Below are 15,013 nucleotides of genomic sequence, written 5' to 3' on the forward strand. Positions count from 1 at the left end.
GCCAATTTTACATCAAAATAATGAAAACCCAGAGAAATATGGGGGACTCAACTCAGTCTGAAACACATGCTGAAAGATACCTAGAAAAATTAGTAATTCCTATTCTAAAATATATATTTTATGGTGCATGTAAAAAGCTAACAATGAAGCAGGCATTTGTGTGTGTGTGTGTGTGTGTGTGTGTGTGTACACACACACACACAAGTGCCTGCTTCATTGTTGGCTTTTTACATGCACCATAGCATAAACGTCTTCTACACAATCCTCCATCTTTAGACAATCATAAAGAAGGTACATCTAGAAATTCTTCATTTCAGATCTACATGTTAGCCAGCAAACGGAGAGCTTTTTTTAGAATCCTTTGCTTATGAGGTTATTACCAACATCTTTTACCTTTCTTTACCATCAGCCTTTCAGATGCTACTAATGGTAACCGTGACCATATAAACTAACAGCACAACCATGCGTGACATTAGGAGGCTCGAAACTAGTGACCTGGAGGAGCTATGAAATTTTAAACAGAAGTGGGAACTAGGTGCAACTCACCTGATTAAGGTTTCATTACACTCCGAAAACTCCTGCACTATGCAAACCTCCAATGTACCCAGGTCAGATTTTGAGTGACCACAGTCACATCCATCTAGACTCTTAGTGATTTCAAGAGGAAGCTGTGTGACACTTAGATTATTTTAGTTTGGGGTAATAATTTAAAATCGCAAACTGAAAAATCATGTCGTGAGAACCATGTGAAGAGAAACAGGTTCCCCTGAACTCCTGCAAACAAAAACCCTGGACAACTCACAGGGCCAGTGCTTGAGGTTGAAAACAAAATACCATCCTATTAATTTATGTCATAAAATGTAATGTAATCATCAGTTTGCAACTGTAACCCAGTGGTCAGGATGTTATATGTCCTACTCCGTCTCCAGTCCACAAATGATACGAGACTGTTACAGCTCTCACATGGCAAGGCTACCTTCATCTCAATCTGTGGCAATGCATGGTTTTAGTTTTGAAGGCCCCCTGTTCAATTCTCGTGTTGGCCAAAATGGTGGCAGTCACATAATTACTGTCCTCTTAATCTCCAAATAAGTCACCCTAACAATGTCCTACAGCAATATTGGAATGAACTGGCTAGTGTGCATGCCTACCCACCACCCTTTACCAAATGGAATCAACCCTGCTTAGCTGTGCCATAGGATTTATGCCACTATCTACAAAAGGAGATTTCTTCAGTTTAATCTTCATTCATTGTCAAGAAAAAATTTACATTAACTGTGTCATGAGGGAAGTTTGTACCCCAAATGCATTCAGAAACTTAAAATATTTTTTTAAAAGCCACTGTTCTAAGCAAAAAAAAAAATAATTTAACTAGCAAATTGAAAGAACTAGCAGGACTCTCATTCCAGGTGTGCCTAGATGCAATTTTCATACCTCCTTGGAGTATTTTCTACCTTAAGTATCAGAGGAGTAGCCGTGTTTGCCACTTTTACAGATCCAGACTAAGAGTCCTGTGGCACCTTATAGACTAACAGATGTATTGGAGCATAAGCTTTTGTGCATCCGACGAAGTGGGTATTCACCCACGAAAGCTTATGCTCCAATACGCCTGTTAGTCTATAAAGTGTCACAGGACTCTTTGCCGCTTCTACCTTAAGGCAACTGTATGAAAGCCACCACTTGTACTGCAATGCACCATCATCAATAAGCACATGCAATGTCCTAAAGCGGCATAGTTGGATGGCCACTAGTTCATGAGTTATCACAACATGTATGTTTGAGGGGTACAACATTACCCCACAAATACATTATCTATTAGCATGTGCAAACTACATTTACGTCAAATAAACAGCTTGCTTAGTAGGGGATACGTAGTTACCACTATTGCAACACAAGATACTCTGACTAGAAGCAAACGTACACAGAACTACTAAAAATACAATATAGTGTAACATATTTGGGGTACATTTGTACAACCATGTACTTTTTTGATAGCATGAAAAATATTTTTTTCTGTATTTCTTTTTTGGCTGAATTGTGTATCTGTGCCTAGGTGACAATGTCCTAAAAAAACATAGTTGGATGGCCACTAGTTCATGAGTTATCGCAACATATATACATTCACAGGGTACAACATTATCCCATGAATATGGGAGGAGGGTTAAATGGTTGAGGCCTGTGATTTTAGGGCACAAAGTTCTGAGTTCTATCCCTGCTGTCACTGGGACATACTAAGTGGCATGAAATCCCTGATAGCTGTAGGTTTGTTCCAACATTTACATTTTATAATTCGCTAAAAATATGATCACTCAACAAGTTTAACATATTGCAGGCTGAGGTTCTTAACTTTTCCAGCACTCATCTCCTTTGACTCAGTCTTCACAGCTTAAAGTTTAAGTCATAACTATCTGGTATGATTGTGAGGGCATGAATTTTCTTACACTATGACCCCAAACTTGCATTTTGTTCCCCATTACACAGGAGTTCACTCACATTGAACTTCCAGGATTAGGGTCTATTTTTCATAAGATGCCAAGGACACAAATTGCACCGCACAGAACTGGTCAAAAAATTTCATTTGAAAAAAAAAATCCCCAAAAGAATAATGTTTCCCCCCACCCAATCAAAAAGGAACTCTCTATTTGAGAAATTTTAATGGTGTCAAAAACAGAAACCTGTAAATTTCAGTTTGATAACTGAAAAATTTCACCTTAAAAAAGTCTGTCTCCACCACCCCCACTTCACGTTTTTGGATTTTTCATGAAAACCCCAAGACTTTTAATATAAAATGTTGAGATCCATCAATTTTTTTTAATTGGAACAAAAATGTTTCCAGGCTAGCTCTAGTGCAAACTAAGAACTAAATAGCAACAACAGTGACAATTTATTTTCTAAGGGGCTCATAGTAAAATGAAATTGTTGTACAGCCCACATTTTTTAAATCTAGCATTTAGCCTGTGTGGCTGAGATTTGTTGGTAAATTCCAGGTTCAACACAGTCAATTAGCACATGCTAAAAATATGCATCTGTCAGTTTTTAGGTGACATTTTTGTGTTGGTTTCTAAGATGACATTAGCCTCACAGTACCATGCAAGTCTGATAAAAGAAGAATCTGTAATCCTGTGGGTAACACATCAATCTAGTTAAACAGTCCAGAAGCCTGGGGAACTCCTCTTCCTTTTGAATCTTTAATCAAACTGGAAACATCTGGCATTCAGAGCATTTCATGTTACTCCACCTATTACACAAATGCTTCCTAGAAATTAGCTATCAGTAAGTGATAGACAGTTAAGAAAATCAGCTTTCCCTCCCCCCACCCTCATCTCACTCAAAAACCAAATTCCCAGAACAGAATTTGAGTGCAGAGCCACAATTCTTTAAACCTAGGCTGTAGTCACAACAATGAAAAAGGTGCCTGCAGGTCTCTGGGAGAGGAATATGGTCCACCTCTTTTGACAAAGGAAAAGCACAGCCATACATGGATCCAATTTAGTCCTCAGTGATCTTGTCTGCACTAGAAGCAAAAAAAATTCCCATTGTTGCATCTCTACCTGTGACTGTAATAGTGGGAGATGTTGTGTAGACAAAAGCTATTGCAACCACCAGCATTTTTAACACTGGGACATCATTGGGAGCCAGGATTTCCCAGGACACTGGGAGCCAGGATTTCACCCAATGTTTGTTTAGACTAGCTCTGATCCAGATTAGGGGACATGATGATTAAGATAATTGCACCACAGGAGACTTTTTTACTCTAGTGTTATCACTGATGGAGCTGGAATAGTGGGAAGTTTTTGCCCACCTCTCTCCCCTGGCAAAAAATAAAACAAGAAGGTCTAGATTTTCTACAGAGCCAAGTACCCAACAGCTCTTACCTAGGCACCCAAGTGTTTACCATCTACAGTCCCCTTTGTTCTCAATGAGAGCTGCTGGGCATGAGTCTTTTGAAGATTTAGCCTCTTCATTAATAAAATCAAGCTTTTGAAAGCGTTAGGCACCCACCCTTGAGCCTTGATTTTTTGAAAGCTCAGCTTCCCCTTAGGCACCCAAATGAAGTGGCCAGACATTAAAGAAACATTACAAAGCAAATACATTAGGCTGAATGGCAAAGATGACCAAAGCATTTAGAATCGCAAGTGATTCACATGCAATTGTCTGTGTATATACTGCTCTAGAATTGAATTAATATACATTTGGCCTCAAGATATACGAGACAGTCAAAGCTGATTTTAATAACTAGCCTTTTCTCTGAATCAAATTTCATCACTAATACATCCTCATCTAACATATGAGCCTTCTTATCTTGCATATGAAAGTGCTCTACAGTATTTCCCATGGTATTTAAAGAAGATTAATAATTTTTAATTTTTCCTAAATCTCTAGTGACAACTAGTCTTTAAGCTGGGCAAGTTTTCCTTCATTATGATACTGTAAATCAAGCAAGTCTAGAGTTGTCACAGAATCTGGTCAGTTTACAAATCTCACAAAATTCAGGGAAGTACACAATCTGAATTTACAAATTATACATCCACCCACCAGCAGCCAACACAAGTAGTCTCTCAGGGTCACGAAGCAGCTGTTAAAAGTAGAATGAATATAGGGTATCTCCATTACTGGATATAGTCTTGTCCAGTGATTAAAGGCAAAGGGAAACCAATGGCAAAAGTCAAAGCAAACACTCAACCCAACAACCAAATGCATATAAACTCTGATATTTCATGATGCTAATGTGGATCTTGAACAAAGGAGTCTTTGGGCTAGTTTCTCAAGCAGCACAAAGTAGCTGAAGAGATGCCCTAACAAGGCAGATGGGAATTCCCTAGTACTGTGAAAATCCTGGAGGGACATAAAACTGACATAGCTAGCTCTACACCACCCACTCCCTGCTCCCCAGAAACATAAAGGTCATCCTGTGATCCAGCAATCCTTAGAGAAGTGCTCCTGCCACCCTTAACATCAGGTGCTCTGGACCCCAGCCATCACCTGCGTTAGGGGAGCAGAAAAGTGGCTTACAGCTACTACTCCCACCCCAGTCCTAGATGGAGCATAGCTTGATATAAGGACTTGGCCTTTGCTGTATATATTACAGTCCTATTTTAGAGAATTATACTGCTGTCTATCACTGCTATACCAGAGCACCTTGCATGTTAAAAAAGTCAATGGCAATAAAGTCCCAACCATTATTAATATTTAAAAGATTACTTTTAATATTTCAAAAAAAGTTGAGCCATTGGTCAGCTCTACAGCCGGTCAAAAAAACCTGAAAAGTTTTCATTAATTTTTTTCTGGTTTGGCTTATTCAGTGGCAAGACAGAAATCTTTTTTTCAGAAAGATAAATGAGAGGGCAAGAACAGTTTCAGTGTAACCTGACTGGCACCTCCTATATTCCTCATGTCACCCAAGTACAAGAGGAATCTTATTCCACAAAGATCTGCTGTTGTCATGATCAATTATTTATATTAAATGCCAGACTTGCTGGTCCAATCTGATATGGTAATTTGAATGCATGTCTCCAGGCAGTAGGGTGACCACCTACATTTCAAGGAGTAAAAGACCACGCACACAAATGTATGAAAGGTAAGGGGCAGGCCTTATTTAATGAGACAGCATCCCACTGTGACACTGCACTCCATATTCTTCATAGTGATATTATTACAATATGATTATAGCATAATTATGATGTAGTTTATGCAAGATAAGTCATGTGAGGTGTCATTGGAAAAGTTATGGTTTGCTGAATATGATTATCCTGTATGTATGCATGTATCATTTTTGTATCTGAAGTTATGAATATTGACTATATCTGTACTTCAAATGTAGTTACACTTGGATAATGCCCACTAGACAAGATGCTTTCAATCTAGAAAGTGGGTGAGGAAGGGCCTATTCAGGGAAATGGTCCATTAGAAAGAACAATAGGCTCTAGGAGAAGCTTATCTCCCACCTGCTGAGCCTTCCTGAGAACACTACAGACAGTCTGAGTGATGGTTGCTATGACTCTACAGGGACATGTGAACAAGCCACATGACACTAGACTCCATTTTGGGATGTCAGTATTTTTCCACAGACTAGTCTGGGAACCAAGCTTTGGAACAAAGGGTTCCCACCATATGCAAAAACTATATAAGGCAGGGAGTGACATCATCTGTGGTTCTTCACTCCCCACACACAAAGACTCCTGGAAACACTTGAAGAACAAAGACTGAACTGGGGGAAGTGCTGAACCCAGGCTAAAGGGATTTCTAGCCTGTGAATGAAGACCTGAGAAATCCAAACTGTAAAACTAATGCAGCTTGTGCCTTAAGAATATGCAGCCTGCTTGTATCATTTCCCAGGGTGAGAATCTGCTAATTCATATCTAATCTATCTAGTATATTAAGCTTAGGTTGTGTTTTTGTTTATTTGCTAGGTGATCTGTTTGCTATCCCTTATACTCATGTAAGATCTATCTTTTGAAGTTAATAAAACTTATTTTTGTTTTAATCTAAACCAGTAGGCTTTGACTGGAGTGCTTGGGGAAAATCTCTGCTTGGTTACCACAAGTGTGCATTGTTCTCTTCACATTGAGGGAGAGGCAGACTGGGTATTAACCCATACAATGGCCAGATTTGACCCGGGCAGGATGGTACTGCTCTGGGGTCCCACGCTGGGAAGCTGGTGGTTGAATTACTTGAATGTTTTAAGAACCACACACACAAGCATCAGCTTCACCCAACCTCTGCTAAGGAGAACTGGGTGAGAGTCTTACTTTAGCCAGCAAGACTCACCAAGATGGAACGCTGAAGTAACTTGCTCAAGGCCATAGACTGAGTGTCTCAGTCAGGATTAGAACACAGTAGAACCTGGCGACTCAACCCTGTATCCATAAAAATAGCACTCGTAACATTATTGTGAAGACAAAAGCAAGAAGATGTGTCACTACACATCTACTGATGTATTTTACCTCTCCAATCTAACTCCAGAATACATCAAGAAAATACACCTGTAGTCCAGGGGTCGGCAACCTTTCAGAAGTGGTATGCCGAGTCTTCATTTATTCACTCTAATTTAAGGTTTCGCGTGCCAGTAATACATTTGAACGTTTTTAGAAGGTCTCTTTCTATAAGTCTATAATATACAAATAAACTATTGTTGTTTGTAAAGTAAATAAGGTTTTAAAAATCTTTAAGAAGCTTCATTTAAAATTAAATTAAAATGCAGAACCCCCCAGACCAGTGGCCAGGACCAGGGCAGTGTGAGTGCCACTGAAAATCAGCTTGCATGCTGCCGTTGGCACGCGTGCCATAGGTTGCCTACCCCTGCTGTAGTCAAACACACCAAGCTAGAAATCATCAAAATAAAGCGGGATTGGATAATACTGGAGTGTAACCACCCACTTCCAAATTAACTTAGATCACTGCTGTCAATAAGGCATGCTTGAGTGAACTACAAGACCTATATCATAACTATAAACATATGGAAAGAAGAGAAGAGGCCCGTTTATTCATCTAGGCTGTGTCTTTCTGTAAAATAAAACAAACTAAGGATGCAATCCTACTGATAGTTGAGCACATGAGTAGCCCCACTGAACTTAATGTGACTTCCCACAAAGTGTGCCAAGTTACTCGTGGGCCAGATTTTCAAAGAGCTCATCTCCTGTGTAGGCACCTAAATGATATGGAAGTGGAAATCTGGGCCCAGTTGCAAGTGCTGAGCAGTTTGTATTTACTGGTTTCACTATGACAAGATTAGAGGGGTTGCCTGCTGCATCCCACAATATATGGAAAGCGATAATTTGATGTACTATATCCTCATCTAGAGAAAGGATTGTCCAGTGGTCAGGACACTAGCCCAGATCTCTCAAGACCTGGATTCAAGTCCCTGCTTCCACCACAGACCTCCTGCCCCAGTTATATAGGTATCTAAGGATCCAGGATTATCTGTTCTTTTAGGTGCCTAAATCCACTATTTAGGTGCCGCCTATATTCTCAAAGCCACCACTCAGCTGTTGATTAACTTTGCGGGCAGCAAACTTTACACCGGTAGGCAGTTTTCTGAATGTCAAATTGCTGGTGTTTCCCCATAGCTAACAAGCTGCTCAGAGCCAGAGGCTCCAAAGCAAGATTCTCAAAGTACACAAAGGAATGCCCGTCTCACCAGCAGGCCCAGTCTGAATGCACCTAGGATCAAATACCTCTAGCAGAAGAGCCAGATGCAGGATACCAATAGGTAGAAGGGCAGCACAGCATAAAAACCAAGCAGGACAGGAATTTTTTGACAGAACTCTGCTCATGTGAACATCTGAAACTAAGACCTCTTCCCCTCTGGTTTAGAGAGACCATCAAGACTCTCTAAGTAGCCAATCTAGACATTAGGGTATTCACCTGGGAAGGGGCTACCCAGATTCAAATCCCTGATTAGGAGCAGGGACTCAAACAGAGGTTTCCCCCATCCCAGGTGAGTGCCCCAGCCATCAAGTTATTGATTAGTCCAGGGTGAATCTCTCTTAATCCCTCCTGTTAAAGCTGTTCCACTTCGCATAAATTGTCAGTAGGCCAGAGAGAGACTGACTGTGGTTAGAGTACTCACCCCAGATGGGGGAGCCCTTGGTTCAAATCCCTGCTCTGAATCAGCGTCCTACCCATCAGGGTATTGGCAGGGGGTGAAGTTCTCTCTCAAAGGTCTCTGTTTTGGCTGCTGAAGCATGAGCTATCTGACCTGACATAGGCACTTGACTCCAGGAGAGGATCCTGAGCAAAAAAAGGCCCCAGTCTCTGGCCCAGTCTGGTGCCTAAGCCTCTCTCTCTTCAGCATTTCCCTTCTAGCTACCTGCGGTGGCTCCCCGCTCAGGTTGCTGCCTTCTGAGGATCCCTTCCTTAGGTGCCTAACTCTCCCCAAGCATTGTATGGGGAGCCTAACGTGGAGCTGTGCGTTTCACTAGACAGCAAGCTGTCTATGGATTAGGAGCTGCAATGCAGAGCAGAGTAACACTGAAGTATCTTTGAGGATCTAGGCCTAAATTCCCCATCTGTAAGACGGTATCGTATTGGTATAAAATAGCACTTCCTTCCCCACATGGGTGTTGGGAGGATAAAAGCCATCCCAGATTGTGAGGTGCACAGATACTACATTAATGGGGGGGTCACAGGTCTTAAAATAGACAACTCCAGGAGTCAATACAACCCATTGAAAGCTTTGGCTGAAGCAGAATTATGCTGGTACGTTTGTGCTGGTTCAGAGCTACAAGTGGGTGTGGTACTGATCCTTAGTCTGCTGCAGCACTCCCTACACAAGCTGGTCTTATATTTAAGTACTTATGTTAATTATAATTACTGAAAGTATTACTGTAATGAAGTGGAATCTGATATCTTGGCAATGTAGAGCTGAGACATTTACAGCAAATGCAAGTGGTGAAAAATCTGAAGCCAGGTTATTTCTAGCGTTAGCAGCCTGAACTAGTACTAGAGAGAATATTACACACTGCAATGTGTATGGGGCATCAGTGGAGTCTGAAGGAGGGACCTCAGTTCCTCAGCACAGACCTTGGCCACTTGAGCTACAGGAGTAACCCCCTCAGTTGGTAGCTGCAGCAAGCCTACTACCTATGCCCCATTGGGTTGGAAAGTCAGTGGCTTAGCAAAGGTATAATTTAGGTCCAAATGTGGGTACTTGACTTAGAGTCTAGGTCTTTGTCCGAATTTTGATCCTGTTCAGCTTTTGACTCTATGAAGGTGTCAAACTATAAGAGCACTCTCCACACCACGTTTGTCCTGTCTTAGATCAACTGGTGATGGTAGACTGCAAAGTATTTTACCTTGGTTAATCATAATTAATACTTGGAATAAAAGGCAATCAGATTAGGTAAAGGAGAGAACCTTTTAAAAAGAGATTAATTCCAATTCTATGGATCTTAACTAAATACACCAACGACAGAAAAATGTGAGTCTATATACTATAGGGACTGAATACTCTTCCATAACGAGTGAGCTGCAAGGTTTTACAGTGATAGGTGTATGCATCCGATGAAGTGAGCCGTAGCTCACGAAAGCTTATGCTCAAATAAATTGGTTAGTCTCTAAGGTGCCACAAGTCCTCCTTTTCTTTTAGTGATAAATGAAGTTCCACATTGTCTTACTACCACTGACTGGGCTTGCTTACATACCCATCCACCTTCTCCGGCACATCTTTTACAGTTATCTGCTGTTTGGAAGTTTGGTCTGTTTATTTACCTGTTGTGAACTGCATGATATGCTCCTTGTTTGTTTCAATGGGAAATTATGTACACTGTGTTCATTTTCCTCTGCTTTACAAGTGTTTTCCCCCTCCCCAGTATTGATAAATACAATAAAAGTTACCCATAATAAGGGTCTGGATGCATGGCTGTCATAGAGTTCCACCTGAAATGAATTGGGCCCAATAAGTCTGTCAGAGAATGCTCAAAATGAAATCCTTCTATTCGAAGGGTCATGGCTACTGTATATATTATACATATACTTGGCAGAATTAGATTTTTAATAATTTCAATGGATAATACCTATATTTATTTTGAAAAAAAATTTTGCTATCAATTTAAATTTTCTGCAGTTGGGGGGGAAACTATGGGGATGAGAAGGTGTCAATTTTTTTATGACAGTAGATGTTGAGATTCAAAAAGTTCTAGCTTTATCACTGTTAAAGCACAAGTTGATATCACATATTAAAATGTACAAAGTATATATCCCTAAATCAAACGAATAAGCTCTTAAGCAGTACTTTTCTTACTTTGCTACCTGTAAATTTCAATTATTGAGAAATATTTTTTCATCGGTTTGTGTGTGTACAGTGAAATCAATGTTTACCAACATTTACCGATAAAAAGCTAATCCTTCCAAGACTAATTATACAGATTGCGCAGATTCCATCAACATGAGGCAATTACAAGCTGTATCATATTTTAGCTGTCAGAAGACTGCACTGTACAAACTCCATGCAACACTTATGGAAAGTTCTCCTTTTAGACTTCCTTGAGTGTCTGTTTTCTAGAACACTATTTATATACCAAGTAAATATAGATCAAAAAGATCATAACTGTAATAAGCCAGCAAAACCTTGTAGATATCCACAGAATCTTTCAAATAAATTCCCATGTGATAAACCTCAGTGTAAAACTTCAAACTATGAATGATTCAGAGTCACTGAGTTAATAATGCAAGGGCTGTTCATATTGGCATACAACAAAAACCAGAAGGCATTCTAAACTTCTCATAACAAAAGGGTAGGTACATCCAAAATCCAAAATCTAAGAACCATCCCACTCCCCACCTTCAACTGCCTTCCCACTAGGTTGCATATTTTATACAATAAGAACTATGCTTTGCAGCCTGAAAGGCTGATTAACTGTAGCTTTTAGGTAGCTTGCCATGCTTTGATACCCAGAAGAGAGACAGCAGCAGTGTATTTTCAATAATGCTAATGGGAATTAATCACATGAGAGGAGAATGAAAGCCAAAAGATGTTCCATAAGGAATTGGCCTGCTTACATTATATGCATCACCCCCACATTTAAATCCATAAACATTTCACAATAGTAACCAAATGCATATTTGCAAAAGAAAAGGAAGTGGCAGACAAAAGAAAAAAATATCAGAAATTATAAATCTATTGTGCACCCGCAAACTCAGTGCAGAGAGTTTTAGAGTGTTTTAAGACTAGTACAAATCTCCCTCCCCACCCCACAACACACCAGAGCTTTTAAATCATAAATGCAAACTTTTAATGGGTAAATGGTCAGTCGGTAGGAATACCTAGTGCCCATGGCATCAGAGCAGCTGCAATCGCAAACCCAGGTAAGATTAATGGTTTTGACAGCCACAAATTTTACTGAATTCAAAAGGCACAGGTTTGCATTGCAGGAAGTAAGGTCTTGTCTACATAAGGACATTCAGGAAAATTAATCCTAATTAACCAAGGGGGTGAATTTAAAGTGGCTTAGTAAACTCTTGTGTGGATGGGTTTCTGTCTCAGAATTAAAGTGGCCTTAATGATTAAAAAACTGAATTAAGGCCACTTTTATTCTGAGTAAGAGCATCCACACAAAGGTTTAATGGGAGTTAACTAATCGACTAAATTCACACCTTCAGTTAATTACGATTAATTTTCCTGAGTTTCTCCCTGTACATCAAAAATCAGTCACACAGGCCTTCCGCTGTCATCCTAATGAAAATGTTAGTTAACACCCCTCCACATATGTTACTGCTTCCTGCCCCCAGTGATTCTCAACAACTGCCCAAAACACACATGTGGTTTAAAAGAAGTCACGGAAAGCCAACCCCCATATTTCAGAAGCTATCTTCCCAGTTCAGATTCTTTGGAAGCTGCATGTTACTGTCAGACTCTGATCCACCGTCCCTGCTACCGAAAGGCTTGCAGCTCAAGTGCAAAGCTGAGTGAGCGAGAGCCCTTTGGCAATGGAGATCTTGCTCGTGTTCCCGAGCAGAACCGAATCCAAGTTCAGGTCTGCCCTTTCCAAAAAACCAAAGTGCATCTGTTCAGAGAGCAGCCTATTGCGCTGCACCTCGAGCTGTTTCTGTATTTGTTGTGTGCAAAGGACACAGTAGCGATCTGAATTGGGGGACGCAGGGAACCGACGTTTCCCTAGCGCCCAAGCTCACACTTTACAAAAAGAAAAGGCAACGCCCCCCCCCCCGCGAGACAGCCACCGAGCAGTTTGCAAAAGAAATAACAATGGGAGCCCTCGCGCATGCTGTCTGCAGCCTGGCCCACAAGAATGCTAAGGCATGTCACACTGAACAACCAAAAGGAAAAAAAGAGCAAACAAACAGAAAGGGAAAGCACAAATACTTACACCTAAACGTCTGCTCCTAATCTTTACATACCCTTGCTTCACTATGTCATTAAAATTGGAAGCCATCCTTTTTGTGGGGAGGAGCTGCTCGCCCAAGTTGAAGCCAGTCTGTGGCTGAAATGATTCACCAAGCCCACATCACTTGGAATAATCCTCCTGACCCAGAAACTCAGCGGCAAGAGTTTTAATCCACTTGGGAGAGGGAGGAAGAGAGGCTAGAAGACCCCTCTGCACCAGCTGACAGCGCTGGCGGCTGCAGCTGCCTGGGAAGTGCAATGAGCTCAGCGCCTCTCCTCCGGCAGAACAGCGGGATCCGCCCTCTGCCTTACTCCCCAGCGGGGCAGAAAGCCCCCAGGCCAGCCCACCTAGCGGAGGCTGCACCTGGAGAAGCAGCCGTCCTGGCTGTGCGCGGGGAGAAGCACCGGAAAGTTGGGGGGATCCCAGGGAGAATTATGTTCGATGCCAGAGAGACAATGAGCGCGGGGGTGAGAGAGAGACTGGTGGAATAGGGCTGGCTGAAAGATGTTGCTGCTTTGTGAGTTTCTCCCGTTCCCTGTATGTTCTGTCCAGCCCCTTTAAATATATACACACGCTCTGAAGTGACTTAGCTTTCCTTCCAGTGCTTTTTACTCGTCCTTTTTATTTCCTCCACTCTTTTCTACCTGTCTTCTCCACCCTTATTTTTCTATGCTCTGTGGCGGCTGTCCCAGTTCCTTCTGTCTGTTCCCTTCTTTCACCAGCCTCTCAGCTGTGTTCACTCCTTCTCATTACCCATGTTTCAGTCTCTCTTTTCCCCTTTTATAGGGTTGGCCATAGGGTTGCCACCCATCCAGGTTTTACCTGGACAGTGCAGTTTTTGGCTGCTGTGTCCGGGTGCCCTCATTAGGGTTGCCCAGTTTTTGACTGGAAAGTTCGGTCAAAAAGGGAACCCGGGCAGTGTCTGGTGAGATGTACTGACCGGCCACCAAAAGTCTGGTTACCTTGGGGGGGGAAGAGGTGGAGAGGGGGCAGGGTGGCGAGCTCAGGTGTACATTTATAGCACTCTGACCACGTGGAACAAGATACTTTAGTTAAAAGTTCTGGAGCATGCTTTGACATACTGCTGTTTGAAACAGGTCACAGTATGTCAAAGCACGCTACAGAACTTTTCATGCCCAATATCAGGGTCCACACGTCAACATGGTGCACAGCAAGCTAGTGCACTGTACCATCATACCCTGACATGCCACACATTAAGCCACGGACAAGCCCACATCCACCCCCCCACACACACCCCAAGTCATTTATTGGGAGAAAAAAAAAATTGCATGTCGCCCTTAAAACCACTAAAAGTGATACTCTCCTACGATCTTTCAACATGTATGAGTATAAACTGACATGCTATTTTGGGGCCTGATTTAAAGTCCACTAGAGATAACAAAAAGACTCCAATGTGCATTCTTAGCCTCCTTTGTGTGTGTGTGTGTGTGTGTGTGTGTGTGTGTTCTGTGCTAAGTTTAAGAGCCAAGTAAGAAAGGACCAGTGCTCAATAATGGGCTGTCCTGCAATTCTCAGGACAAGTGGTGGTCCCCCTGTGGTTTTCTGCAGGAAGGTGAGTTTCCCAGAAAGTCTCCTGGCTGCCTCATGGGTCAACTGGCACCACTCCAGACTCTGAGTGAAAGTAACCTGAGCCTTGGCCCTGGGGAAGTGGTAGAAATGTCACACTGACACAGACTTTTACTCTGGCAATGTGTGGCTGTCCCGATGAAAGAAACTTGGCTGGCGCTGGGCAGCATGCTGCAGCCAGTGGATAGTCATTGTTTTCAGATGTTTGCAAGCACTGCTGAGCATAATAATGAAACCAGGAAAGGGAGAACTCCACCCCCACCCCAGCACGACCACTGTTGAAATAACTTATTCGTACACCCCATTGCTGGGGAAGGAATTGCTCACTTTGTAAAACTGGAGATTATTTAAAAATGCATCCTTTACTACCTGTTAAGAGTTCTAAACACAGGCACCTGTTGTCAGGTATTTCAGTATCCTCCTTCCCAATCTCTTTCAGACTGAGACTACCCGATTACTGCAGTGACATGCTTTTTACAGAGGAGCTGGGCAGATGGCTACAAGGCAGACCAGGAAATAGTCACTGAAACCCAGAGATCAATAGTAAATGTGGAATATACCTTCTAGGTATGTAACTACATTCT

The 15,013-nt window shown here is 41.8% G+C and overlaps 1 protein-coding gene across 6 annotated transcripts in view; it reads right to left on the reverse strand.

The window, feature by feature from the left end:
* DOK5 (docking protein 5) overlaps positions 1-13,181 on the reverse strand; it is an 85,863-nt gene extending 72,682 nt beyond the window's left edge. For 3 of the 6 annotated variants that reach the window (XR_006285462.1, XM_043527198.1, XM_043527200.1), the window contains exon 1: positions 8,175-8,286. Coding sequence is in view for 5 of the 6 variants with exons in the window: in XM_043527198.1 (XP_043383133.1) it covers positions 8,175-8,273 (99 nt within the window). In the remaining variant the exon portion in view is untranslated. Of the gene's footprint in view, positions 1-8,174; positions 8,306-12,824 lie in introns of those variants that run through there. The other 3 variants (XM_027822296.3, XM_007059758.4, XM_043527199.1) reach the window with 3 other exon arrangements.
* Positions 13,182-15,013: the final 1,832 nt, after the last annotated feature.

Source organism: Chelonia mydas, chromosome 13, assembly GCF_015237465.2.
Source record: "Chelonia mydas isolate rCheMyd1 chromosome 13, rCheMyd1.pri.v2, whole genome shotgun sequence".
Classification (NCBI taxonomy): domain Eukaryota; kingdom Metazoa; phylum Chordata; order Testudines; family Cheloniidae; genus Chelonia; species Chelonia mydas.